The 27002-nt window shown below is 42.2% G+C and overlaps 2 protein-coding genes across 3 annotated transcripts in view; both read right to left on the bottom strand.

The window, feature by feature from the left end:
• Nucleotides 1-4596: 4596 nt before the first annotated feature.
• Nucleotides 4597-12976, bottom strand: gtf2a1 (general transcription factor IIA, 1). The gene is made up of 10 exons (XM_070925779.1): nucleotides 12796-12976; nucleotides 10878-10979; nucleotides 10447-10651; nucleotides 10153-10217; nucleotides 8843-8918; nucleotides 8557-8681; nucleotides 7906-8010; nucleotides 7366-7647; nucleotides 7020-7109; nucleotides 4597-6280 (listed from the first exon to the last, which is right to left on the bottom strand). Exons 1-10 carry the CDS (start codon nucleotides 12823-12825, stop codon nucleotides 6173-6175), a joined length of 1188 nt encoding a protein of 395 aa, XP_070781880.1. The 5' UTR covers nucleotides 12826-12976; the 3' UTR covers nucleotides 4597-6172.
• Nucleotides 12977-18906: 5930 nt separating this feature from the next.
• LOC139302408 (forkhead box protein N3-like) overlaps nucleotides 18907-27002 on the bottom strand; it is a 50799-nt gene continuing 42703 nt past the window's right edge. For both annotated transcript variants that reach the window (XM_070926086.1, XM_070926085.1), the window contains 2 exons: nucleotides 20561-20669; nucleotides 18907-19471 (listed from right to left, as the gene is read on the bottom strand). In XM_070926086.1, coding sequence (XP_070782187.1) covers nucleotides 18907-19471; nucleotides 20561-20669 — 674 coding nt within the window. The remainder of the gene's footprint in view (nucleotides 19472-20560; nucleotides 20670-27002) is intronic.

The following is a 27002-nucleotide window of genomic DNA, read 5'->3' as shown; positions in this document are numbered from 1 at the left end:
TTTTAATGTAACCAAATATTTCTACTTTCACTTTTTTTCACATCGATCCAGCGACAGCATGTTATCCAATTACAAAAGTAAACACAAGACATGTTTCGATTATTAGCAATTTTCTACAAATTACAGACAGGTATGATAATCACAAATATATACTGTTATAGCCTTGTCTCTCCTTTGGAATGTCATGGTTGTTTTTCTAGCATGAACGTGATATTTTTCCATCCTCTTACGGAAACAAGTGACTTATACAATCAGCAGAGATAGCTTTGCCTTCGCCGGGAGAGTTTAAAGCAAATACAGCTGAGACACACGTGAGCTGCACCGCTGTAGCTTGTGCGATATATTGAGCCATTATGAGTTAAAGGACACCCTCTGCCAATGGCAGCTTAACATCTGGTTAGCATTTCATCTGCTGGGTGACATTTCTTCAAGGGAATATACAGATGAACAGGGGGGACTTTCCAGGAAAGAGGGATCATTTCAGACCTTTTTTAATTTTGCTTGCAAAGTCGTCACGAAGATACTTGACCAAACTGCCGGAGAGTTTGTTTCAGTATGAAAAATATAGTACACTCTCAAAGCATTAGTGAGTTTGAAATGGCTGAAACCTCAAAACTGGAAGGATTTCTAGTTTTAAATTTGAAAAAAATTAAGAGTGGCATCTGCTCGCTGTGTTCCAGACCGGACTCTCGCTGTAAATTCCTAACAGACTAACAGGACATCATTTTGTGCTGAATGTTTTCCACAGCTCCGATGTCCATCTCTTCCAATCACCCATTAACAACAATCCAGTGTGGACCCTTCAAATGCTAAGCACACAGAGTTGGAGCATGATGTGCCTGGCTGCGTTTGTGAGGGCCTCCTCCCTTCCACTGCCAGTTAATGTTAACTCACAGTTCATACTTGTTTTACGAGTGTGTGCATGTCAAGGTTGATAAAAATCCAAATCACTGCACAAAATTGCGTGGGTGACTGAGTGAACATGAAGAGACTGCGGCTGGTGACATATACCTGCAGAGTCCTCTGAAACTACACCTTTTTTCTCAAAACCTTTCAGGATTATCATACAAAATATCAGAGAAATAGACAACAAAACCAACAGACAGCAAAGGCCGAACGAATCCATCGGGACTTGGACTGGATTTATTTTGACATTCTTCATGTAGCTGGTTCTCAGGCCTGCCTGATCATTCCTCTCCCAGTATTTCAAATAAACCCATCTCCGAGCCGTTCCTCAAATAAGCAGGGCAGGACCCGGCGATGCACCTCGCTAACTCCAGATTAGGTTGCTGAATTCAAATACAGTGGGAAAGGAATCATGAGAAGGACAGAACAGAGAAACTGAGGTTTCTGTCAGGAGACCTCCTCCGTCGCTCAGAGGAGGCCAACGTCTTCAAGTATTCATCCAGCGCTTGTTCCTGGGAACATAAAATCCCTGCATTTATGACGTCATTCCTTACGTTATTCCAGGCATGGACGCTCCTCTTGAAGAGTCAAGTTCCTCTCTCTCAGAGAAAACTCTTGAATGACTACTAGAGCGAACCACAAAGTTTAAGTCAGTGAAAACATTTGTCCCGGTGTTGTTCCGAAAGTGGTTCTACTCATTTTAACCACAAAACTTAGGACAAGAGTTTCAGATTTTCTACTGTCACCAAATATTTCCCCATGACATGCAGTTTATCCATGAATGATCTACAACCATGCAGGACAATAAGAATCCCACTGTGTGTTTTATCTATTTGTGTCGATGTCTGGGCCATTACAAGCTCATTGTCATTGCCCAGGTGGAGTGCATGGCATGCGACCAAAATGACTTAATCAGAATGCCATGTTGTTCATTAGCTGGGCACAGGTGGGAAACCTGGCTAAAGGCCTTTGTCAACAAATGAAGTATTTCAATTACTTAAGTGTGCCAACTTTGGCGGTTGCAGTTGGTGGTGAATGGGGCTAATTACTTACAAAGGACTGTTCTTGCAGCAACATCATTTTTTCAAGATCTCCTAACAGATACCAAAAGATGCTGGGGGCTTAAGCAACTATAGTGCACTACGTAGGCAAAGGCAAAAGGCAAAACTGTTTATAGAGACAAGACGTCAGAGGTCATTGTATGAAGAACGAAAAAAGGGAATCAACTCTTCATTTTCTTCAGGTGTCACTATTAACATTAAGGATGGCTCTGTTCTATTGAAGTGTCCCATTAAGTCATGACTGACAGCGAGCCAGCATGCACAATAACAGGACCCTGAAACTGAAGCAGCTACAAGGAATTCAGCCATCATTCATTTATTATGTCCTTTCCTACTGTGAAATGTGTGGAAAAAAGGCCTACATCACATTGCACAAGCGGAAAGGAAAGGTGTGTTTGGCAGTTCAAACTGGCAGACAGGCAAATAATGACTTGTTTAGGACTTGATGTCTTTGTCTTGACTTGGGACTCAAGACTTCATAGCCAACCTCTACCTATTGGACGCACTAGATTCACTATGGGACACTGTTGAAGGTATGAGACAATGGAGGAAAACCAGGAAAGGAGGAATCTCCATTAGAAATGGATAGAGGCTCTTTGTCCCAAAGAGTAAACTCAACATGCTACAGCCAACAGGCTTGGCTACTACATTCCACTGAAGCCTACTCTATTTTGCCATGCAGCTGATTGGCAGTCACCGTCAGTTAGCTGGTAAGCAGAGAAAGCTAAAGAGTCTAAGCTAGACATCTCCAGGGCCTCATTATAAGCCCCATTTGCCAGCAGCTCAGACTCTCATGTCTGAGTGTCCAGGAGTAGCAACAGGGCCCACTTTACCAGAGGCAGCCAGGGATGCATTCTTCCTCCACTAGGTCTGTTCAGGTCTGAATAAGTCTTTGTGAAGCGTGATATATTGTAGAAGTGACAGCCTGCCTCAAATCCATTTACAATCAAGGGCAAAAATCTCCATGTAGTTTCTGATTCGGCTCTAATCCCAGACAGCAACCACACCTTTATCTCGTAATTACCCACAAGGAAATACACAGGGATTATATCAGTTTAGGTAGGAGTTAGAGGAAAGGCAGGGAGAACGCCCATGCTGTGCATACCCTGACAGCCGTCCAGACGCCGGATTACACAGCTAGAAAAGTGGAATTGAAGACAGGCTGGGGCAGATTCTGGGTCTCACACGTCCATGTCGCATCAGATGTAGTAAGGAAGTGATTCCCAACCAGGGCTTACTCTACCCCAGGGGGTTCTCCTTCAGTTGCTAGGATATGTGGAAAGATTAGAGTAATTCAACTGATTTGAAAAAAATAAAAAAGAATATGTACCCATATTGAGTCAGCAATAAAACTTTATGCGATTAAGCATGTGAAAAGTAGTTAGCAAGTGAGTAGAAAAGTATAAACAGTTAGCTAAGGAAATCAATGAATGGTTTATATATATAGATAGTAATGCATAAACAGTTTAAATAGTTAGATAAAAGTAATAGATAAACTGTGGAAATAGCTAAAAGCAAATTGTTGGCATTGCTTAAACGATTAATGGTTAAAATTGCTCAAAGTAAAGGTTAAATGCTGAAATTGACAAATAGTTGAAATGTCCAGTGGTAGTAGCACAGATGCAAACTTGACCAGACTTAAACGTTGGCAGTTCATGGTGAGAAAACAAATATGGTAATTATATCCACTTGTACATTAACAGAGTTAAATGACATCCACTTTAAAATCTATTCAAAGAAACACATTTGGGACATGGCGGGTGGTGTCAATGAAGGGGTAATGGACTTCATCTGATAGGGCTGTGGGGGCAAGTCTGGGAACTCTGGGAACAAATGATGTAAGGTTATATAGCAGGGGGCGGCGACACTGACAAATTCAGCTGTTTAAAATTTGAGCAGAAATTCTTTTTTTTGTTGCAAAAGACAACTTAATGCATTCAAAGCAAACCCTTATGAGTTTTGTTGCAAACTTGATTTAATTTAGAAAAAAATTTAATGAATATGAACAATACATTTCCTTAATCATCTGAATGGCAGCTAGAACACACACGACAAAACAATTAGAAAGCAGAGAATACATTTTTAATAGACATCCTTTTCATAAGCTCGTCAATCATTTGTGAATATTGGGAAACTGAAATAAAGTTCAAAAAGGCACACGCAACATTCAACGATAAGGAGATGAACGTAAAATTAAGCAACTGTGAGCTCATTCGTTTTTGTGACTAGTAACCATGGAGAGCTACTGAATGTTGTCGTGAAAGCGTAAGTTCTCTACTTGAATTGTGTTGGAAACCTCTCCATTGGCACATTTATTACATTTTTTATTTAAGGATGGTGATGGGCCATTAACAGGGCAGCCGTTTTATGGCAACTTTGTTTTCAGTGTGCATAAAACAAAATAGATGCATACAATGACTTTAGCCAGCGGGAAAAAGAATCTGAAATAAGAAAATTAATTTAAAAATGTTTAATTAGATCATGTATGTGAAAATGTAAAAAAGAAATCTTATTTTTCACCTCTTGGTTTTACATCAGTGACCTTAACAGTGCTTCCTTGGTGTTAATGGGGTTTCTTTAAAAACACACTACTCTATAGAGCCAACCATCAACCAAATCGACACAACACTCAAAAACACGTACTTTATTTCAAATTGCTGCAACAGGGGCACTAAAAACAAACTGCAGAGAAACACACGGGCCCCCGAGTTGAACTCACTTCGATAGAAAATATTCTCATTAAAAAGTCATGAATAAAATGAAAGCACAGGAGAACATATGGTGGACGAAATGATTTGGAACACAGCGTTAGGTAGCTTTGTCCAGCCAACAAAAAAAAAAAAAAAGGAACACTTATTAGATTATAAGAGCACAGTTTGGTGCGGCTTTCCAACCTTTCAAAAAATAGAACATTTGATTAACTTTCAGAAATAAATTCAAAAAAACAACAACAAAAAAAAGGGACACCGCCCTGCACCCATCCAAAAAAAGAGAAAATTAAACCAATTACGGTTTCAACTGTGACATTTTGAGATTATGGGGTGCGAAAGAAAAATATACTCAAATTTCCAGAGAAAAGCGGTGACACACACATCAATCAACATACACACACGTGAACACTCACCACACGCCTGTAAAGTCACTCATTCTCACTCACACACACATACAAATAGACAGAACAGAGCACGCTGTGGCTATTGATTGACTTGACTGATTCACGACACATTGATAAACTGACAGTGCAAATTTTCAGACGGCTGCAGAGACCTAAAATAAGAGCAAAGAAGATACACCGACAGGACAAACTCTCAGACGCTTTTGTACAATTCTTAAATGAATTCAGTGTTGATCTGCTCTTCCTTTTTTTTGTTAACTTTATGGATAAAGATGGAATGAAGCTCCAGAGAAGCCGGTGAGGAAAATAACTGTATTTTTGGATTCAGCACTACTTAGAAGATTAAAAAAAATGCCTTTAAACAACTATTACTTATTTTAGGATTACTGATCATTTTTTCTTCTTTGACTTAACCCTTCATCAAACACATTTAAAACAAACTTTTAAAACAATAACAGGCTGTTAACTACATAAAACATTCTGGAGCACCATTTTCATAAACATGAGTTGAGACATAATTATCGGAGAACAAAAATTAGAAGCCAAAAGGTGATTCTGGCCGTTCTAAAGGCAGCAATCTTGACTGGTGGCACTAAATTTGGACTTAAATGTAGACACGAGTCAATCCAGTCAACCGACTACAGTGCATCATGAAGGTGTTTCTCATCTACGGGGTTATAATGAATGACCTCTGACCTCCTGTGGCGGGGCAGGTCAGGCCACCCTGGTCCACTACACCTGTACGATGTGAAATGCTTACTCTCCAATGCATGTCAATTCTCTCAGGGAAAAAAAACGGTAGAGAAGCCTGGAAAAAGCAAAAAAGATAAAGAACGCTCTGTTCATAGGCGTTCCCTTCCCCTGTAGGTTTGTCATCCCGCAAGGCTAGTCGAGTGTTTTGGACAACACCCGGATTTTTACAGTACCTCACAGTCCTTTGGGTTTGTCAGAGTTCTCAAAGACTCAGAAGATGTTTTCCTGAAATGAATCCAGTCACAGGATATGGAAGGATATTGAAGCGTCTGTTAACTGGATAGAGGGAGTTACAGAGTTCCTGCTCCTGTTGCTTTGTCTGTTTTTTTTTTCTACTTCACCATTCGGCGTCCCCAATGGCTTTGGAGAAGACATAGTCTCTCCCATTCAGATTCATGATCCCGTCCTTCAGGTGGAATTTCCATTTATTCTTACTTCTGTGAATCTGGGGAGTACAGGGAAGGAAATGAATTGAGTTGTGGGCGTCAAGGACAGATGGACACTGTTTCATCTTACAGTGGACACAGTCTCTAATGTCTTTAACCCATGCACATAGAAGACTCAGCCAGACGGACATATATACTGCGATATTAACAGCCAGTCACCGATTAATGAATCTGCATCAAATAGTGTTGTAATGCACTTAAGGCTACATGATACTGGTGATCAAACACTGCACTCAAGGCAAGATGTGAATCAAGCAAAAACAACTAATGTCCAATAGAAAAAAGGCTCTAAAGGATTGTACAATGCCTCTTTAATGGTTTACATGGCAGCCATTTCTTTAAAAAAAACTAAATAACAAAGGAGATGGAAACCACCATGTAATAGTTGAAGAGGCATTTGTGCTGTGGCATTTGTTTATATTGTATCCTTGGTTATCGCCAGTGCCTGGAAATAATAATAATAATAATAAATAATTTTTTGATTACTGAATGAAAAATCTATGTTGGCAAATATGTGACTCCTCATTTCTTGTAAGTGTAAATGCGAGTGTCAATGTGTGTCAGTCCTAGACTGGTGACCTGTCCAGGGTTAGAAAGTTGATGAGCTCAAATGAAACAAATTATGCAAACGGCTGCAAAAATCCAACATGCTCAAGTGTAAATTCTTGAATGTTTATGCACGCATGTGGATTGAGTTTTGTTGTGCCGCATTCTCTCACAGAACAGCTTGTTTCTTACCTTGTCGTACTGGCACACCACTACATTCTCTGTATCAAACAGCTCCTGGTCCTCCTCATCACTGACATCGTCCCCGCTGTTCAGTGGCTCCTGACGGGGAAACAAAACCAACAAGATGAACAATATTAAATGTTCTAGATATGATGCAAAAGCTTTTGAAACTGAATTTCAGGTGTACACAACATTAAAACACACAGAGAAGCTGACTGTGGCGAGCTAAAGGTCTTATTGATTATGTTGTAGGAGAAACTTGTAAATGATCCATATTTAGTATCTGCAGTGCAGCTGCCGTTTAACAAGTCTGTTTTACTTCCAATTTTACACTGTTGTTTCTTCGTGTGCTCACCTCTTCGACCTGCCCGTCCTCCCCCCCATCCTTGTCCTTCTCCTCCTCGTCATCTTCATCATACTCCTCCTCTTCGTCCTCGTCCTCTTCTGAGGAGGTGTCTCCAGTGCCGTCCACCTGCAGCATCATGGGAGGCTGCTGAGCCTGGGGCTGGGCTTGCTGCTGGCCCTGGGGCTGTGGTGGGGCCTGTTGTACAGCTGCACCCTGGGCCTGCTGAACCTGCTGGACCTGAGCTGTTGCTGCCTGACCAGACTGCGACGCCATAGCTGCTGCCTGCATCACCTGAAGGGCCCCCGAAGAGAAAACAGTGATTTTCAGGTTATGGTGGAAAGAACAGCATAAATATGTATAGAATTTATAGATGTGAAAAATCATCTATAAATAACAGCTTCCTATCCAAATTTGTGCATGAAAAGGATAGCATTAACACACCCCACATACTACTATAGAACTATGTATAAGAGAAAACTCATAGGTGCATAGCAAACTTCCATAAAAGAGCAATTAAATCTCTAATGAAGGAAGTGAAGAAGTGCTGACCTGTGTATTGCCTTGGACTTTGTTTCCTGAAGCTAAAACAATCTGCTGCGGCTGGATAATGACTCCTGTTTGCTGGGGCAGGCCTCCCTGCAGAGGAGCCAGGACCTGCACAGACAGGAAACAGGAAGAACATGCAGATTAGTGTTTTGTGTTGTCTTGTGAGACGTCTAAGGGAATTGCATTATCAGTTATTTTATTTAAATCTCAAATAACTTATTGTAATTTTCAGGCAGTTGTACTGTTTTGTTGAAAATCAGGTAAAGTTCTGGTTCATCGTGCAGCACATTACCTGCATTTTACCATCACTGTTTCAATTTGAGAAGTCAGTGATATAAAGGTTGTAGATAATATTTCTTCTTTCATCCTAATTTCCCAGAATTATTATATGTTAGTCATGCATTTCTTTTCCCATAATACAAATTTTTATTTCTATAAGTTAGTTCTTCCACTGCTTCAATGTCAGGGGACCCACGTCTTTGTAGCCAAACAGTGTTATTTAACTTGTCAGGGATAGATTAGACACAGGATGTCAAATATTAAACAAGATACATGCAGCCATGTTGCACTTCTAGCTCACTTTGTTTTTACTTTTCAAAGACGTTGACTCTGTTTTCCAAAGCTAGGTGTTCCTACCTGTGTAATGGGGCATACCTGTTGTATGACCGGTGCCTGCACGCCCCCAGGCTGCATCTGCTGCTGTAGTAGGATCTGCTGCTGGGGCTGCTGGATGATGTACTGAGCCCCATTGGGAGCACGGACCACCTGCAGGATCTGACCTGAGACACCACAAAACAGAGGAGACGTGAGTGTGGTGAAAGTGCATGGATGTCTTAATGTATTACAACAGTAAATGCTATGAATTAACTTCATGTGACAGAATATGTAAGTATTTCTTCACAATCTGATGCACAGATAAACTTGTGTTTATGTGTTTCACCTTGGCTGGTGATGAGCTGTTGGTATGGGGTGACACCTGTGGGCAAAGCAAGGGTTGCCGCGGTAGCTGCTGCACTCTAGAGGAGAAAAGGAGAACACACATTTAAGAGTGACTGAAACAAGGCACACACTCACAAACAGTAAGTCCACAAGCGAAGGTTATATCTGACTATACCCTAAAGCAGGATTTTAGGGTTCAAGAATGTGGAAAACAAGACTGTTCAAGTTCACGTTTTAAGGTTGTCACGGTGTAAATGCTCTATAGGGGTATTACAAATACACACCAGGTACACACACAAGTGTTTGTGCTGAATACATTTCTCTGGAGAGATTTTAATATTTATGAAATACAACACAACCTCTTCACAATTAAAGTGCTAATATTCATATTCCCTTGGCTTGGCGCTGTGATAAAAGCAGAATTTATGCATTTGCATTAATTCATTTTTATCTGCTAAGTTTGATGGCGAAAGGTTAGACATTTGCAAGTGAAGCTTAAAAAAGGTGTTTGAGAAATAAGACAACAGCACAGATGCAAGCCTTGACACTAACAGATGGCTTGCCGAACGGAAGTGTTGCAAGTACAAAAAGAAAGCGAAGTATTGACACTCCATAGTGCAAAATTAAAACTGATGAAAGGAAAAGGTGCGTTTGTCAGGGTGTGTGAGACACAACAGGAGCGTGTAAGAGGATGCATTATCCCTGGCTTTATCTCTACTATAATCCATGCTACTAAACAACTCTCTGAAGGTCTTTCCTCTCCTCTACTCTCTTGCTTTCCATGTCCTTCTGCCCCTCCATCTGTCTGTTACTATACCAGCCAGCAGAGACACACTAGGATGATCTTCTTTTTGTCTGGCTACTAACTATGCGCGTGGAAAAAACTTGTAATCATTTTGAATTCTTGCCTTTCCGTCAATAAAATAAATTAAATTTACAGAGTGTTCGTAGGTAATCATATGACTTTTTTTTTTCTTTTTTTTTTTACATAGGAATAACAAAAACAGTTGAATCACAAGCACCTCTGTCTGGTGTGAAAACCACTAAATGAACACATCTGTAGTGTCGATGAGTTTCTTTATTTTCAGATATATATATATATATATATATATATGATGCAGTCTGAACAGCAGCAGAATACATCACATTTGATATAGTTGAGTGTATTACCAACTTCAGTAAGGGAGTCACAGTAAGCCCGTATACTGTGGAGGTCCGCGATTGTTGCATTGTACCTATTATTTTTCTTATGAGCCCCAAAACCCTGAGCTATAATCTTATGTTTATTTTATATGTACATTATTTACTTACCATCCCCGTTGCACTCATGTGCTGTAGAATCTTGGAATCCTGAACAATGACTTGCTGCTGGGGAGCTGTGGCGAGAGAAACATGTTTAAGTCATACCATAATATGCCACAAAACTACTAATAATATCCTGAAAAGAAAAATGATCAAAAAGAGAAAGAAAGGTCTGTGAACACACACATACACACACACACAGGCTCTTAAAATCTAATGTTTAGATTAACTGGTAGTTGTGCATAATAATTTAACTTTTTTAATATAAACTTCGATCAAGAAGGCCCTTTAATAGAGACCAACCTTGCTGCTGCTGGGGAGGCAGGATGACTTGCTGGGCCTGTGCAGGCTGAGCCACCTGCTGGACTTGTTGGACCTGCTGAACCTGCTGAACCTGCTGAACTTGCTGCTGCTGCTGCTGCTGCTGCTGAGCGGCCTGCAGGGCTGCCTGCTCCTCGGTATGGAAGCCCTCCACTGCCTTGGACTGCAACAGTTTGTTTTCCCATAGCTGAAGCGAAGGGCAGAAGAAAGAGTGGTAGAAATGCACCATTTACTTTATTGTTGTATGGGGAAATTCTCAAATGAGTGGCTGACATTTGGGAAAACATAAAAGCTTGAAACCAGTGAGCTCCTGTACTATAAATGAACTAGAGGATGAAACACACCTCACCACACTTGTGATATTTCCCCTATAGTGGTTTGTACACAGGAACAATAATGCTGGGGACAGTTACCGTTTTCAGCTCCAGAAGCACTTGCTCATCCACTCCCTCGTCCAGGAACAGCTCTCGCACCTCGTTGATCACATCCTCAATTACAGACTTATATAGTTTAGGCTGTGGGGAAGCAAGTATTTAAACAAAAAAGGAAAGAAAACACATTTTCATTAGTGTGTTTGCTAAAGAACATCCTTAAAAACAACATATCTGGTATGATCAATGTGCACCAATTGGGACTTAAGTTACTTTTACATAGAAAGAATGGTGTGTGGTATTCAGAAATATGTTCAGCTGTAATAACAGCAGTAAAACATTACATATATAACAGACCCCGTTACAATACATTCAATTTTGCTTTGCCAAATAAACATAAATGTGTACAATATAGTAATATCTGGTGTATATGTGTTGCATATAGGTAGCTCAACTCTAAAACTGGTCCATGTAAATGGTCATGGGCATTAGCTATAGCTTATACACGACACTGTGTGGTTTGTTATGCTAATCCATATGAACCATATGTCAGTCTGTCACAGCCAACAAGGTACACAGTATGTCCCCCGGGATACCGTGGCATACATGGCGCACACCAACAACAAAGAAATGCAGGTCTACGACGGTACAACAGTCGCATTTCAACGCCAGAGGAAAGCGGAACAATGTCCACCTAAAGGCGACAGACACTCGGGGCCACCGCACTGCGCTCACTGCACTGCATTGTCCCCAATGTCCGCAGCACGGACCTAGGTCTCTCCTTCCCTCCCCCTCGGCCCGTCTGCTCCACTATTTAAAGCACAGTCTGGTGTTTATATGTAGAGCCGGTGACGTAGCGTCGAGTAGCACCTTCCCATCCCGGGCAGTCTATATTAGAGAGCCAATATGGCTGTATAAAACCAGGCAGCAGAAAGGAGGAGGGCCAGAACCGGAGCGAGGGGAGACGTGGAAGCCATTTTACGGAGCGGCAAACGAGCGCGCTCGACAGCCCAGTACATTGTACAATATGTGGCGGAATGTGAAGGATATTTTCGGTGTAATATCTTATGAGTGCTCAGCTTAAACTAAGTAATATGGCCTTGTCGGCGGGGAGCAGGACAAAATTGTTATGAGATGGGTAAAAGTGGTGGTTTGGGACGGCTATCCTGCCTTCGGGTCGTGGAATGGTGGACAATGATGAGGCATTAGACTGAGCGTTGACGACTTTAGGCTAAAGACTCTTTAATTTCTCCAAAAATAATAAGCTTAATTCATTCGCAGTGGATGGTGGCAAGGTGCTTTGCGTACATATGCATTTTACAAATTAAGCAAAATAAACAATTTAGCTTATATTTACCATTTGTCCTTTCCTAACCGACTCGTCGTCACAAGCAATGCTTTGGCCCTTAACTAAAGTAACAGAACAATCATCAAATACCGATAATCAAATTCAAATAGCTTTACTGGCATGACCATGACGAAATATCTTACAGTACTGCCAATATTGATAATCCATTATCTTAAATGAATTTCTCCCATGAATTACACGAAGCCACTGAGACACTATCATGAACCAACTGACTGCCAACTCATGAAGGCTTCAACCTGACAAACAGCCCATAACTTCCAACTTAGAAATGGCATTTTCATCACTAACCCTTAATTTCCACACCATTTTAACTTTTTTGTTGTTGAAGGAAATACAACTCCTCTCACGTTAGCCATATTGCTCCTACCAGATTGTTTGATCTGAAAGAACAATCTTAACGTTAGTTTCGAAAAATGGTTAAAATGGCCGATTGACTGAATCTGAGTCTTCATTTTATTTGATGTAACAGTGAAGTGTTTGTTAAAGCAGATTCCTTTTTACTGAAATATATAAAACCAGCTCGTCGACAGCTCTCCATTATCTTTACCCCCATTTTTCCCCCACTGACAATCCTTAGAGATTGATCCTTACCACTGGGTTCGAGTTAGCCGAGTTCGCCATTATACGCGTAGTGTAAAAACCACACGGAAATAGGCGAGAAACAGAGCCAAAAATTACGAAAAACGGCTTAAAACAACTGGGAACGATATTTTAAAACAGCCGGCATCACTTTTGTAAATAAAACACAGTTTTAGCGGTCTTATTTACAATCCCGGGCTGCGACTCCCCAGCCGTCCTCCTTCCGTCGTTGTCCTGCTTTATATACTGAGCGAAGGAGCTGCGAGTGCGCGAGACATAGGGCAGGGTCAAGCAGCACATAGCGCGAGATTTCGTGTGGAGTATGATGACCAATGACTACATCTCCTGCTGGGAAATGTAGTTCAAAAGTGGTGAGGGGTAAATACATGTGTACAGACCGCATCAGCTTTATAATGCTCAGTGATCTTGTTTACTGAATTAGGGCAACTGTAAATATTACGACCCATATAAGGAATAAACCACAACGTTCAAAGAGCCATACTTTCCACACGACTGTAGATTATTGTAGATTATATAATAAATATAATCTTTTATATTTTGTTGTAAATAAGGAATTTGTTTAACAATTAAACAAATATACTTATATATAATTGACTTCTCAGAGTTATTTCCAATATTTTACTCAAGGTATTTACATTTTCTGCTACACCTCTACTCCACTAGTTGGAATATTGTACTTTTTACTTCACAACATTTATCTAACAGCTGTAGTTCTTAGTTTGCAGAATAAAATTGGACATACAAATACATGATTATTTTATAAAATACCCTCCAGTTTTATAGATGAATCTACTGTCGAATTATTAAACTACAGTATATAGAGCAGTCAAAATGAGCTGAACCAAGACCAGCGACAACATTTAAATGCTTCTTATACATTCATGTATCAGTAATAATAATCTCATACTATGACATGTAATAGTGACAGCAGCCATTAATCTGCATAATGCATACTTTTATTTTTTATACTTTAAGTGCATTTAGCTAATAATATTTCTCTACTTTAAAGTAAGTAAGTACGGTTTTGAGTGCAGGACTTAAGTAGGATCTGAATACTGAGTTAAATTTCAACCATAGAGAAGCTGTAATAGCTACATTACGAGTCCATGAGGCTGTCTGCCTCATGATGCAGCTGCAATGGGTACCTGTGGATTTTTATGTCATGAAGTTTACTACTATTCAAATTATTTTTTCTGTAATGTAACAGTGCTTTTATGTGGGAATATTTGCTGCCTCTGTTTGTTTCAAGAGCACTTTTTATGTAGTAACATCTTGCCGCCACAAGAGTGTGATGACACTACATACATAGAGATCCAGAAAACAAGCTCTGGCTTTCCGATTGACACACACACACACACACACACACACACACACACACACACACAATCCATTCACTTTGTATAGCATGCAACTATTTTACATGTAATTCAATAAAGGGGGGGTGTAAGTGGATTTTTGGATGAGCCACGTCCATAGGTTCTATCTGTTTAATCAGAAATACACCTGCCCTGACTACCTGGGGAACACTTCCAAAAAACAATAAAGCTTTGCAGTAAATGAGAGCTGACAAGCGAACGTTACCTCCACTTCTGTCTCCATGGAAACTTGCCTCACTGGTCACTCTGTGGATGTGGATGATATAGACCGGGGGAACACACAGCTCTCTGTGCATCAATCCACTTAGCACTTCGGCGTGCCTCCTCTAAGATGGACTGTCATGTCAGCTGACTTCATTAAATTCATTTCACTGAGGGGGCATTAAAGGCCTACCTGACACTGATGAGGATATGTTTTTTGAATTCACTTGTAACCTTTTTCTTTGAGGAAGAAAAAAAAGTGTTGTGGAAATAGATGACAGGAGACTTGTGTCTGGCAGGTTGTTTCTCAAGCTGTGAGATCTGATCAAACATAAAGCTGCATTATCCAAGGCATGTCGGTGCTACCTTTGAGTCTCACACTCTGTAACTGAGTGGTATGATGCCCTCTAAAGATCTAGAGAATGCCCACTTTTCTCCCCCCCCCCCCTTTCTTTGCTGTAGTTGCATAGCAACAGAGGAGCTGCTAGCTCCAGTTGTGTTGGTGGTGGGAGCGTGCTGCACAGGGAGGCACTGGCTTGAGATTAAGCCTGTCTCGGCTTCAATTATGAATGGGCTTCCACTGCCACACGGCCCCAAAATGGCACCACTCAGATTGATAAGGCATTGAGGAACTCTTTGGTTCACTTAACTCTTTTACTTCACTCCCTAAGGGGGGGACGCTGAGTTTGACTTTAATCAGAAGTATTGAACTTAAATGATTGGAGGAAGTAAATGAATAATTAACTGACGGAAGAGGCATGGTTATGATAAGACCCTTGTTGATGGGAATATGTGAGGTTAATGATTGGGGTCAGTCTTGAGAGCAAATTAAAGAGTCTCCAGTCTCACAAAGCAAGCACTTTGCCCGTAAATGGGGGTTAGTGTGTGTTCCATGTTGAAGTGGTGAGAAGGAAGGGAGGGTAGAAAGGGTGATGTGCTTTCTTGTAATCCTTTACTATATTTAACTGTGAGTTTTGAGGGGAGAAATTGTTAAATGGCTGCTTTTGTTATAGCCCATCTGAACAGCCTACCAGCGATCTCTTATTAAATGTGTCACAGTAGCTGACAAGGCTATAATTCCCTTTGATTGTGGTGTCCATGTTTGATCCAAGTCCGTCAAAAGGAACAGCCAAACTAATCTTCTGCAACTCGTATTTTTTTATTATTGCAACCAACTGGAAGACAATACATCACATAAACATCATTGCAGTTTTTCAGAAAATGGAAAACAAAATAAAACAACATTTATATATTTTTTGCCACGGTATTGGACAACGTTGATATTTACATGTAGTGATGAAATAGGTCTTGAAATCATTCTTTGGCAATATGATTGCACAATAAGGAGAGAATTGAACATTTACTGAAATAAAATCAGAAAAACCAACACCTGGGTGTACTCCCACATCTCACAGATCAATAACAGTTTTGCATTTTGACATCTCTAACCTATGGCTTTCCAATATTCAGCTCAGTCACTGGAAAAAAATAATGGCAGTATTGTAGATAATTTTGTCAGAGAGAAAAACAAAACAGAAAATGAAAATGTGCATAAAAACATCAACAAAAAATGGCAACTGTTATTTTCTTAGAGCGTTTCATTGTATGTTTGGCAGGTTTGAGAGAAACACTTGTTTTAGGGGGCTTCTCAGGCAGTGAAGTGTGTTTCCTTTGCTTTAAAATGTCACATATATTCTGTGTGTTGCTCTGTTTTTCCAGGACTCGTAGGTCAGGAGTTCATCTTTCCCTGCATGTCACTGAGTGAGTCAGAGGGAAAAAAGGGTGGTTGCTAAAGCAACACATTCTCCCCTCGACATGCCTCTTGCCTGCTGAACACGTTATTAGTCACCACAACGGTGGATTGTTACTGCAAATACAGCAGAGTGCTTGACCTGGGCCGTGGGGGCACTCAGACAGATATCAGACGAGAGATGGATGGCACACAACAAGAACACTGACGGTGTCTCCTCTTAGCTTTTTTTTAAATACGTCGGCATGGATACCATACAAAATGCAAAGCCGGTGATGCATGCTACAGGTGGCAAACAGGTGACCGTACCAGTGGATGGGACATGCATTTTGTTTGCCTGCTCGGCTCGCTGACAATCACTCAACAGCTTAAACAAGACCATGTCTGACCCCGCTGCCACGACCAAACCCCGGCCTGCGGTTTTCTCCTGCAAAGCTGCTTTTTATATGCACCGCATCCGTGCAAGTGGGGGAAAATTAATACTTTAATGCGTTCCTGTTTCAGCGAGAGCATGCCGAACAATGGCAGCGCAGCGTCGATATCACTACTGAGGCAAAAATGTCCATACTGCCCTTGTCAGTATTTTCATGACCCTAAGTGAGATACACATATGCAAAATATTAAAAAACAAAAACTCTGATCTCCAGAGTGGGCTCTTGAGATAAATATGTGACAGACTGTATGCAAGCTTGACATCCACAATGGCAGATAATTCCTTTAATCAAAGGCTTAACAATACTGTATGTAAATCAAAAACCTATTTTTTTGCCATCTCCTACATTCTTTCTTTTCAATTCAACTCCCGAGTAGCCTTTTTTATTTGGAGATATGAGGTTCTTTCAGGACGCCTACAAAGTTTCCCATGCCCGTCTGATCCACACGTTTACACTGAACAATGCTGATGGAAAATAAGGACACATGTACATTTACACACAGGAGAGAGAGAGAGAGAGAAAAAGAAAAAACAATACTGTTATAAATAAAGACAGGTAACGTTCTGTCAAAACATGTCAGAGACATGACAACAGAGGTACTGAGGGCAGGCAGGCAGGCAGGCACAATGTTAAAGGGTGTGTGTTCCTGGGCACACAAACTCACACACTCTACAGACGTGTTCTGAAATAACACCGGGGGTTAACACTGAACACCTAAAAATCACTGTACAGGCAGAAGAAGACGGAAGCCCACCCCTAAGAGGTGATTCAGCTGGCCTACGTTGCCTGAACCCCCGAAGCCCAGAGGTGGCACCCTCGGGCCACTTAATTGCAGAGTGATCTCCCACGTTCCTCCCTGAAGACGTGTCTTTGAAAGCCCGCTCAGAAAAAAAAAAAAAGAACCCAAAACAAACAAAACAAAAACAAAATCCAATATAATCACGGGTATAAGAATTGGCGGCAAAACTTTTTTTCTTTCCTCTAGGATCAAGGTTTATATGAAAATAAGTCATGCTTCATGCTAAATACATTGTTTATCTTACATGATCTTTGAATAAAAAAGATTTGCTTTTTATCTTATTTACAAGCACCCATGCAATATAACTGAGAAAGTCCTGCAGGTCAAATTGCTTCAATTAAGAAAAGGAAAAAAATAAAATATTTTCTAACCTTTTTACAGAGTTGCCCGCACGGGACAAATTGCTTATATCTTTATGAGGGTAGAGTGAGGGTAAACAGACACAAACAGAAATCTAAAACCCACAGCTGTATGTATATAGTTCTTTGACATTGTCAAATGAGGAGGAAGGTGTGGTAGCTACTGGTTAGCTACGATATCTATACCAGGTGTCTACGTCTATGGACAGAAGTACTGGGGGGAAGTTTTAGGGACGTTTACATTATGCAACAACAACAACAAAATGAAGGAGATATTGCCTCAGACCCGGCACACTATCCATCTCTATGGTGATAAACATGACCATTTTTTTTATTTATTTTAAAATATCTATTCTTAAATACTATGAGTGCTCTTGAAATAAACCATGTCTTTACCCATGATGCTTCTATTATAAGTGGCGTTAAATAATCTTAAGTGCATGAATATATATCACATTGGGTTTTACAATTATTTTGACACTTAAGGTTGCCCTCCTTAGCTCTTCTTCACTACTATGCCTTCCTTTTTTCCCCCGCTTTTTTTTTGTCAGCTGTCGTATCGGCTACATGAAGCAACCCTGGTCGCTTATCTTTGGCACAGTCTCACATTTGTGCTCGTGGATGTCGGAGAGCAATGCCAGCGAGCGGCCCGAGAGAGAGCCCTTGCGTCTCATCAAATGAGGCTCGTCTCGCCTTCGTCTCGGCTCCGACCGCCCTTGCCGGCATCGCTGCAAGATTGCTACAGATTCACATGGAAACAAACAGGTAAGACAAACAAGCCATCTTCTGCGTTTATGCACCGCGCGCTCCTCAATGTGATTCAGTTTTGTTGTGTTCGACTTGTCCAAATTAGTGACAAAACAATGCTTTTTTATGGCTTTCATCCCCTTTTTAAACAACAAAAACAACAAAGACACATGAGAAATACCCATTGATGTTAGTGTTGCTGAACATGTAGGAAAACATAGATTTTTGATATTGCCACAAATAAGTAGGATTCACCTAATGCCCTGCAGATAGATAGAGGGAGATGAGAAGTGTCCGTTGAGACTAATGCTGTAGTAACGTTACCTGTTGACCTAGTTGTGTATTGTATATGTGTGTTGATGTGTGTGTGCGTGCTTGGAGCTGTGTATCGTCTGTGTGTGTTTGCATGACTATGTACTTGTTCTACGTGTGCGTCTTAGTTTCTCAGGGCCTCTTTCTGCTCCTTCTGGCCCTTGGCGGTGCGGTTTGTGATGTTGTTGAGGCAGGCTCTGACCCCTGCCAGGTGGAGCAGTGACCCCGCCGCCTCCTTCATCTCCTCATCGTCGCTCTCCGGCGGCTTCTCCACCGCCGTTGCGCGCCGCTTCTTCAGCGGCAGCGTGTCGCTAATGCCCCTCGCTCGGTTTTTGGTCCAGGGCAGGCTGCTTCCCGCCAGAGTCCCGGCCCCCGCCCCTGAGCTACGTCTCTGTCCGCGCAGGGGCTGCTGGGAAATGTAGGTAGAGGCGGCGGTGGTGGTGACGTGAGAATCCAGCGGGATCTCCCGGGGCTCGGGTTTGACGTCCGACTGGATCTCCACGGCGATGATGTCGTCGTCGTCGTCGTCCAGAGCAGAGGAAGGGCTGCCGACCTGGGAGGAGCACAGCCGGCTGGGGGATTTGGCGGTGCTGTAAGTGTGGTCGTCCTGGAGGTCCTCGCTGCAGGGCAGAGGAGAGTAGCGGGATGGGCTGTCCTGTCCTCGGCTTAGATAATCTCCCAGGGATGATCTGTATGAAGCAAGGGCAGAGAATATTGTTAGTCCTGCTGTCACGCTGCCAGCCAGGTGGCCTGCCTGCATACGCTTCACTCCACTGAAGCCGCTCCAGTTTGCTCTGCATTTGGCTGGAAAGCAAAAAAAAAAAAAAAAAAAGGTTCAAGTGATAATCTATCACCCTCAAATAGCCCCCTAGGGCCCTCGTGTGCATATTTCTCAGGTCAGATTAAAACCCTGTATCTCCCAAAAAAAGAAAAAAAAAAGAGTCAGCCTCTCCTTTTAGAAAGGAGCAGACTCATTTTCAGAGTGCCACCTTTGCATTTTTCAAATGACACAGTGCATTTTGAGCAGCACTCGCGCTCCCCGAGGTCGTGAAACTTGCTCAGCACATAAAGGACCTTGCGAGCTTTAAAGTCAGAGTAACGCGGAGTGACGATTCTGCAGCGGAGTCGTTTAAACCGCTGTCCACTGAGCATCAGCTCCCGCGTTATGTTGCAACACATATTTTTGCTCTATTAGTCAGAAGACACTTTTTTCCATGTAAGGCATTAAAGGACAGGGGTGTATTCTGACAACCTATAAATCAAAAAGGAGCTTCAGCAGCGTGCCCTGTCCCCTGGACATCCCCTCCCCTCAGAATGAGAGGGTTAGCATATTAATATCTTATAAGAAAAACACGCACCCCTTACAGTGATCAAATATTCACTGCATACCTTTAGTGAGACTTTGGGTATGTTTAATTCATTACGCAGTGCAGGCCATCATACTCTTATGCTCCTATGATGGATGTGCATGTCCATGCATGCTCCGAATGTTCTTTGAATCATGAGGCCTCTCCCTCTAATAAACCTGTTTGTGTGTGTATGTGAGAGACCTCTGGCGTTTGGACAAAATAAAGATGTAATTATGTAAACTATCAGTGGAAAATTTTTGGTGCGAGGTCTGTGTTTTGCGTGTGTGTGTGCATTTTGTGTTTGTTTGAAGGCTACTGTATGTGTGTATTTGGGTGTGGGTGTGTCTGTGAGGGAATGTGCTTGTGCGGGGGAAGCCCTGAATGACATTAATGATATGGTTGAGGGAAACTGGAGCAAAGTTTACCCACCTTATGGCCGAGGTTCTGCTCCCCACAGGGCTTACGGGTAGGGGTCTTATCACAGGGAAGAGTGCCTGACTCCTGACACGGGCGCCATTTTGGATCACACCACGAGGAACTAAAAGAGAGAGAGAGAGCAGCAGACACAAGAATTTATAGACACAGATCCATGCCACTTTGGTCACATGCGCGACACACAAATCAGTTTCAGCGTAGGAAGGGGAGCACAGAGGAAGCTTCTCCAAAACCCGATCGGACCTCAATAAGACCCAGGAGCAGCTCGATGAGCATTCACTGACCGTCTGAGGAGGCCAACAGGGCAACATTGATGAGCAAAGCAAGGTTAAATTGAGCGGGAAAGCGTCATAAATGAGTTAAGGCCGCTGCGAATCATTCAATTACCAACGACCGCTGGGCTCGACTAAATCCAGCCTGTCTGATGCTGCGGGCTGAACAGCAGGCGGCTGGAGCTTAAAGGGGGATACCACCGATTTTAACATCTGTGAGTAATGACACATTTGTCTTGTTTAAAATTGTATTCTTTTTAATCCACATACAATAATGACAAATTCATGATTCATGAATATTTATTAAAACAGTCTTCTAGTCTTAATCTGTAGATAGTTTTCTATCATAAAAAGTCAGAAAATAGAAAAAAATTCCCATCACAATTTCCAAAATCCCAAGTTTGCATATTCAAATCCAAACTATTTTGTTTAATAACACAGAAGACTAAGATCAATCAAAAAATATTCATGTTAAAGAGGTTGGAACCAGAGAGTTCATTTTAGCTTAAAAAAAAAAGACTTAAACGGTGAATCAATTATTAAAATTGTTGCCAACTATTAATTTTCTGTCGAGGAATTGCTTTAGCTCTACATCATTTCCTTTTAGCTCTACCAGTGGCACTTGAAGGTGAACTGGAGACGAATCAGAAATGCACACATCTGTCTTAATCATGTCCCGCAGTTCACTGTGAATGTCAGAGTAAAGACCTCCAAGATTGGACTGTGTCAAGACAAAGATTTGGGAAAAGAGTTTATTCAAAGTCCCCAGGAACACAACCAACACTCTTCCAAGAGGCGTCCATCTGGTCAACAGTAGCCAGGCAGAAAGGACCTTAGTCAGGGAGGAGAAAGTGGCCTGACCAATTTTCTCAGAAACCAGAGAACCTACCAGAAGGACTCTACAGCACTCCATCTAAGTGCCATTTACTCCACTGAATGAACAGGCATATGGCAACCCACCTGGAGTTTACCAAATAGCGCTTTCTCTGATCTAATGAGACGGAAATTGAGTTCTCGGGTCTGAAAGCCAAGCGTTTCCACCGTCAAAAACCAGGTGCTGATTATCACCTGGCTATCACCTGGTGTCACTTCATTGCGGCACGATGCTGGCACCGTCACACAAACTGAGCCAAATACAGACAGGTCCTTGAAGAAAACGCAGCAGAATGGGGCAAAGATTCACCTTCCAGCAACACAACACCCCGAACCACACATCCAGCATAATGGACTGGCTTTGGAACAAATCCCTCCACGTCCTCGAGCGGCCCACCCAAAGCCTGGACTTGAAGCCATTTGAAAATCTGTGGGGAGACCTGAAGATCATGGTTTACCAGCGCTCCTAATCCAATCTGACAGCTGGTAGACGCAAGACTTAAAGCTGTGTAGTCTCTGTCGATGCATCTTCTGCGTAACATCTCAGTTTTTGATTTTTAATACGTCTGCATTGAAGGAATAGTTCAGAGACATAGTAGAGAAGATTCAAACCCCTCTCATGTGCGTAGCTTAATATAAGCTAGAGCTAACAGGTGGTTAGCTTAGCCTTGGAGAAAGACTGGCAAAAGGGGGTCATTTTTACACTTCTGTTTTTATACGGATTATTATAATGTGTGAATTAGTGAGATCTTAAGGTGCTGGGATGCAGATTTTTTTTTTACCTTTGGACAGAACCAGTTTCCCCGTTTCCAGTCTTTTCTACTCTACTCTAAGCTAAGCTAACAGGCTGCTAGCTGTAGCCTCATATCTATTGTACAGACATGACATGAGTGGTATCAATCTTCTCATCTAACTCTCAGGAAGAGAGAGAGAGAGAGAGAGAGAGAGTCTTTCTTTCTTTCTTTGTGTTTTCACTTTGCCATAACAAATTAGCTTTATGTGTAGACTACTGGAAAAAGAGAACTTTAAGAATGAAACTTGTGGTGCCATTGAGGTTTAATATAAACCCACTTGACAAGGAATTAATTCAAGGTGCCAGTGTGTCCAGGGGGGATTTCTGAAGATACTGGAACATTTCCTGGTTCAGAACCAACAATGTCTCAGTTTAAAAACCACTTTAGAATGAAAACAAACATTAAGTACCACCAAATAATAGTTTGTTTCTTACGCAGCTTCAGATTTTCCATCAAGGTCAAAGTCTTGACTGCGGTTTCCTACTTGTGGAACGTACGTTACTATTTTCACAAACACTGAATGGACTCGAAGGGAGATCTATGGATATGTGTTCAACTCTGCAACAGCTGTGAATCTGCAATACATATTTACCGTCTGTGTTGCAGAGGATAAGGGAAGAAGAAGAGGCGAGAGAAAGACAAGAAGAGTGTATGTGTACATCCTGAGCCAAAAGCTCTCATTACTTAAGGTTAGCTGCTCACCACGGCCATCCCAGTTCACTAAAACAGCTGCCATTTTCATCTCCAGGATCAGTTTGCATTTCACAAATGATGACCTGCTGTTTGCTCTGTCGACCGCGAAAGCGTTTGTTAAGGTGCAAATCCGAAAAACCATAGCATCACAGCATCATGTACTGGAGCTTATTTCTGGTTTTAACTCTCAGTAAATTTATGACTGATGTTATGAGGAGAAATTTAATTCGCCCCAGGAACCACAAGCTCATTAAAACATACAAGTTGTCATGGCGGGGACCCCCCCCCAAGAAAACCATAAATTTAGCTCATGTTGCACCACACAAAGATGAATTATGATAGATCTGTTTGTCATTTGCCATTGTTGGTGTGTTTCTGCAGCCTTTCCCCGGGCCGGCTGCGTCCACAGTAATCTTATTGACTCCAGTTAGTGTGGCTCTGCCCCTGATATCTCCAGCTCTGCTCTCCATAACCTTATAAGTAGGTCCCTGCACAGAGTCTCTTTTATAATCTTGATCACTCGCTGCATGGTTGTGTGTGTGTGTGTGTGTGTGTATATGTGTGTGTGTGTGTGTGTGTGTGTGTGTGTGTGTGTGTGGGCAGTGCATTAGGTCTCCCCGGGTTGATGTGCACCCACCCCTCCTTCCCCACCTCGCTCCAGTCGGGCTTTAGGTTGCCATAGCAACGTCTCCCCTTCCACATGCCACAGAGTGGTAGATCATGCATCAGCAGAGAAAGTGATAGAGAAAAGCAGAGCAAGAGAGAGAGAGAAAAGGGGGAAAGGAAATACCAAGCACTGTTTGACACGGCCTCTCATAGCTCAGCGACACACTCCTGACCACCTCTGTTTACCCTAGATACACATACACACACACCTCCCTCCTAGCACAAGCGCAGACAACTCTCCTCTTATGTGCGTGCTGTGCCTTCCCCTCCTCACTCTGCTGTTTGAGTTTCTCAGCAAACCCTTCTCTTTGTCTTTCTAATTCCGTCCTCTCCTGTTGATTTCTTCCCCTTTCTATCGATCTCGCCTGTCACTCTATGTATGGTGGTGACTCATATCTCCAGCCGAGCACGCACGCCGTCTCTGCAGGTAAAAAAGCCGGGGACATATGCTAAGGAGATGAGGTGACAAACCCGAGCAGGGAAAGAGCAGGCAGCGCTCCCAAAGCCCGTCCTCACTCACTGAGATTGAGCAATACATTTTACAAGCTCAAAGAAATATAAAAAAAAGAAAAAAAGAAAAACACTTAGATTGGTAGCAGAAAGCAGGACGAGCTGAGGAAAAAAAATGTAAATACAGAAGAGAAGAGGTGTCTGTCTGCGTCTCTGCCTTTTTCCTGGAGAGAAAATATCCTCCAGTCTGTCTTTTTTCCTATGTCTGCTCAGCTGCTCTGCCTTTCTGTCTGCTTCCTACGTCTTCGCCTGCCGCCCGTCTCCCTTGCCTGCCTGTTTTCCAGGGCAAAGCAAAGCCCTCAGCCTCCCTCCTCCCCTCTCTCCCGCTCTCATGTGCCGTATATGCACTCAGCCTCCCCTGCTCTCCTGTTAAATGAGTTCCACATGGCCCTGCAGGCTGCAGCCTCTGCACGGCTGGCAGAGGAGCGGAGCAGACAGGCACCAAGTACACACAAACACACTGAACTCACACACACAGTCCAAAGGTTCAAAGGTCACTCCCAGCAGACCTTGAGAACGCAACCGTTTGAAAGTGGCCTCTCGCAGTCAAAACACCCCCCCCCCCCCGCCCCCCCCACCTCCTCTCTATCTGCCTGTTTGGCTGCCGTGTGTTAAACTGAGTACAGATTCTGAGGGCAGGATGCATACTAATGTTGTCTGACTGACTGGCTGGCTGGATTGCTGGTGGGCTGACAACGCTGGCAGTTTAACTGGATGGCTAACCGGCTTGTCTATCTGACACTGCAGCTGAGAGTCTAAAGCACCCTTTCACACGTGCAGTCTATCCCTGAAATGTTCAGGAGCATTTCCTGCATGGGGTCACGTGTGTGAATGAGAGCAGGGATCGATATTCAGGGAAAATCTGTACCGCCAATTTCACACCTCAAGACATAGCAACATTTCAGGGAAAACGTTTGGCTGTGTTGTGAATGAAAGCAATAACATTGCAGGGACAAGCGTGTAAGGGGCTACGAAAGAGGCTTTAACGAGGAGCGAGCGAACCAATCACAAAACTCTGCTGATGACGTATTGAGTGACTTAAACTTAATATATGTACATATAAGATAACTTAAACATTACTTGTCTTCCTATTTTGTTGAACATTAAGTACACTATGAGAATATTGGCACCGGACAAAAAACTTAGAGACGTCTTCCACTGCATACACGCCTTTGTCCATCTTCTTCTTCTGTTTAGTTTTATGGCGGTTGGCATCCATAAGTGTGGCATGAATGTAGTTGCATGTGTGAATAGTGAAAAGTTTATACCAGTAATGTACCGGGAGCTATGTGTGAAAGGGGCTTAAGTAACACTTAACTACAGTAAAGTTTTTTATTTCATAATTCTATGATTTTCAAGTGTAACAAACATCCCAGCAGTATCTTATAAAACAGCTCAACTGAGCTCCAACATTAAAAAGCTGTTTGCACCACTAATAATATTATAATAACAGAATAAAACCCTCTGGAAGGGGCCACTCCGTATAATGTGTACTTTTACTTTTGGTATTTTAAGTACATTTTGTTGATAACACAACAAATTTTGAATGCAGGACTTACTATTGCAATGGAGTATATTTGCTATCTGCTATTAGTAAAGTAAGTATCATCAGCAAATGCATTAACATGTGAGCAGCATTTTGATACTGGAGCTGGTTGAGGTGAAACGACTGGGTAGTTTATGCATCATTACAGGTAAAGTCTGACTCTACACAGTAACTACTAAATACAACTGTCAAATAAATATAGGAGAAAAAAGTACCTTGAAATTGTACTTACGTAAATGTACTTAGTCACTTTCTACCACTGCCCCTCAGCTGCTGTAATGTCTGAATTATTAAAATAGCTACTGCTCTCTAGCTGTCTGTAGTTGCAATAAAACAAACCAAAAACCTTTTATCTGAAAAAATGCGTAGAATATTCTGAGTTGTTCTGGTAGAGTTGAAGGGAAACCATTTGTAAATATATGCAATTCAACAGACGTAAACCCAATATATGTTTGAACCTTGAAAGCGGTCGCGATGAAACCATTTTTCTATTAACTCGGACACACCCTTCTTTTGCAGCTGACGGGTTAATAAAGCCTTACAACAGGTTTATAAACTGGAAGAAAAAAAAAGGTTCCTCTTCAAATGAAAGTGTTTAAATAAAATAGGAACACTTACACCGAGCAGATCCTCTATAATTTAGAGCTATTAAATGATGAACCTTGGGGTTGATGGGTTGGATTAAGGACACAGCTGCTATGCGTTGTCCTTGTGCTCATCCTGAGCCGGTGCCGGGCCACAGGGAGAGGCAGATTTCAGGCCACGTCAGCTCAGAGCGGAGCGGCTCTGAAAGCTCTGGGAATGGGAGATGGAAGTAATAACGGAGGGCACTAACAGCCCCAAACTCACTCTCTCTGGCAGCCCGCCCCCCCCTCCTCTTTTTCCTTGTCTTTGCCTCTGGCTGTCTGTCACAACTTTCTTTCTCCCCGCTGCCTCCGAATGTCACGCCCGGCCATTCTCTCCTTTCAGAAACACATTTAAAAAGTTTCCTTTTCCTGCCTCTCCCTGTCACACATGCGCCCCCGAGTCGGCCTTCCCTATCTGTACATCTATCTGTCCATCCGCCTGTCCGGCTGCTCAGA

Source organism: Enoplosus armatus, chromosome 19 (assembly GCF_043641665.1).
Source record: "Enoplosus armatus isolate fEnoArm2 chromosome 19, fEnoArm2.hap1, whole genome shotgun sequence".
In the NCBI taxonomy this organism is placed as follows: domain Eukaryota; kingdom Metazoa; phylum Chordata; class Actinopteri; order Centrarchiformes; family Enoplosidae; genus Enoplosus; species Enoplosus armatus.
This window is presented reverse-complemented; position numbering and strand designations above follow the sequence as displayed.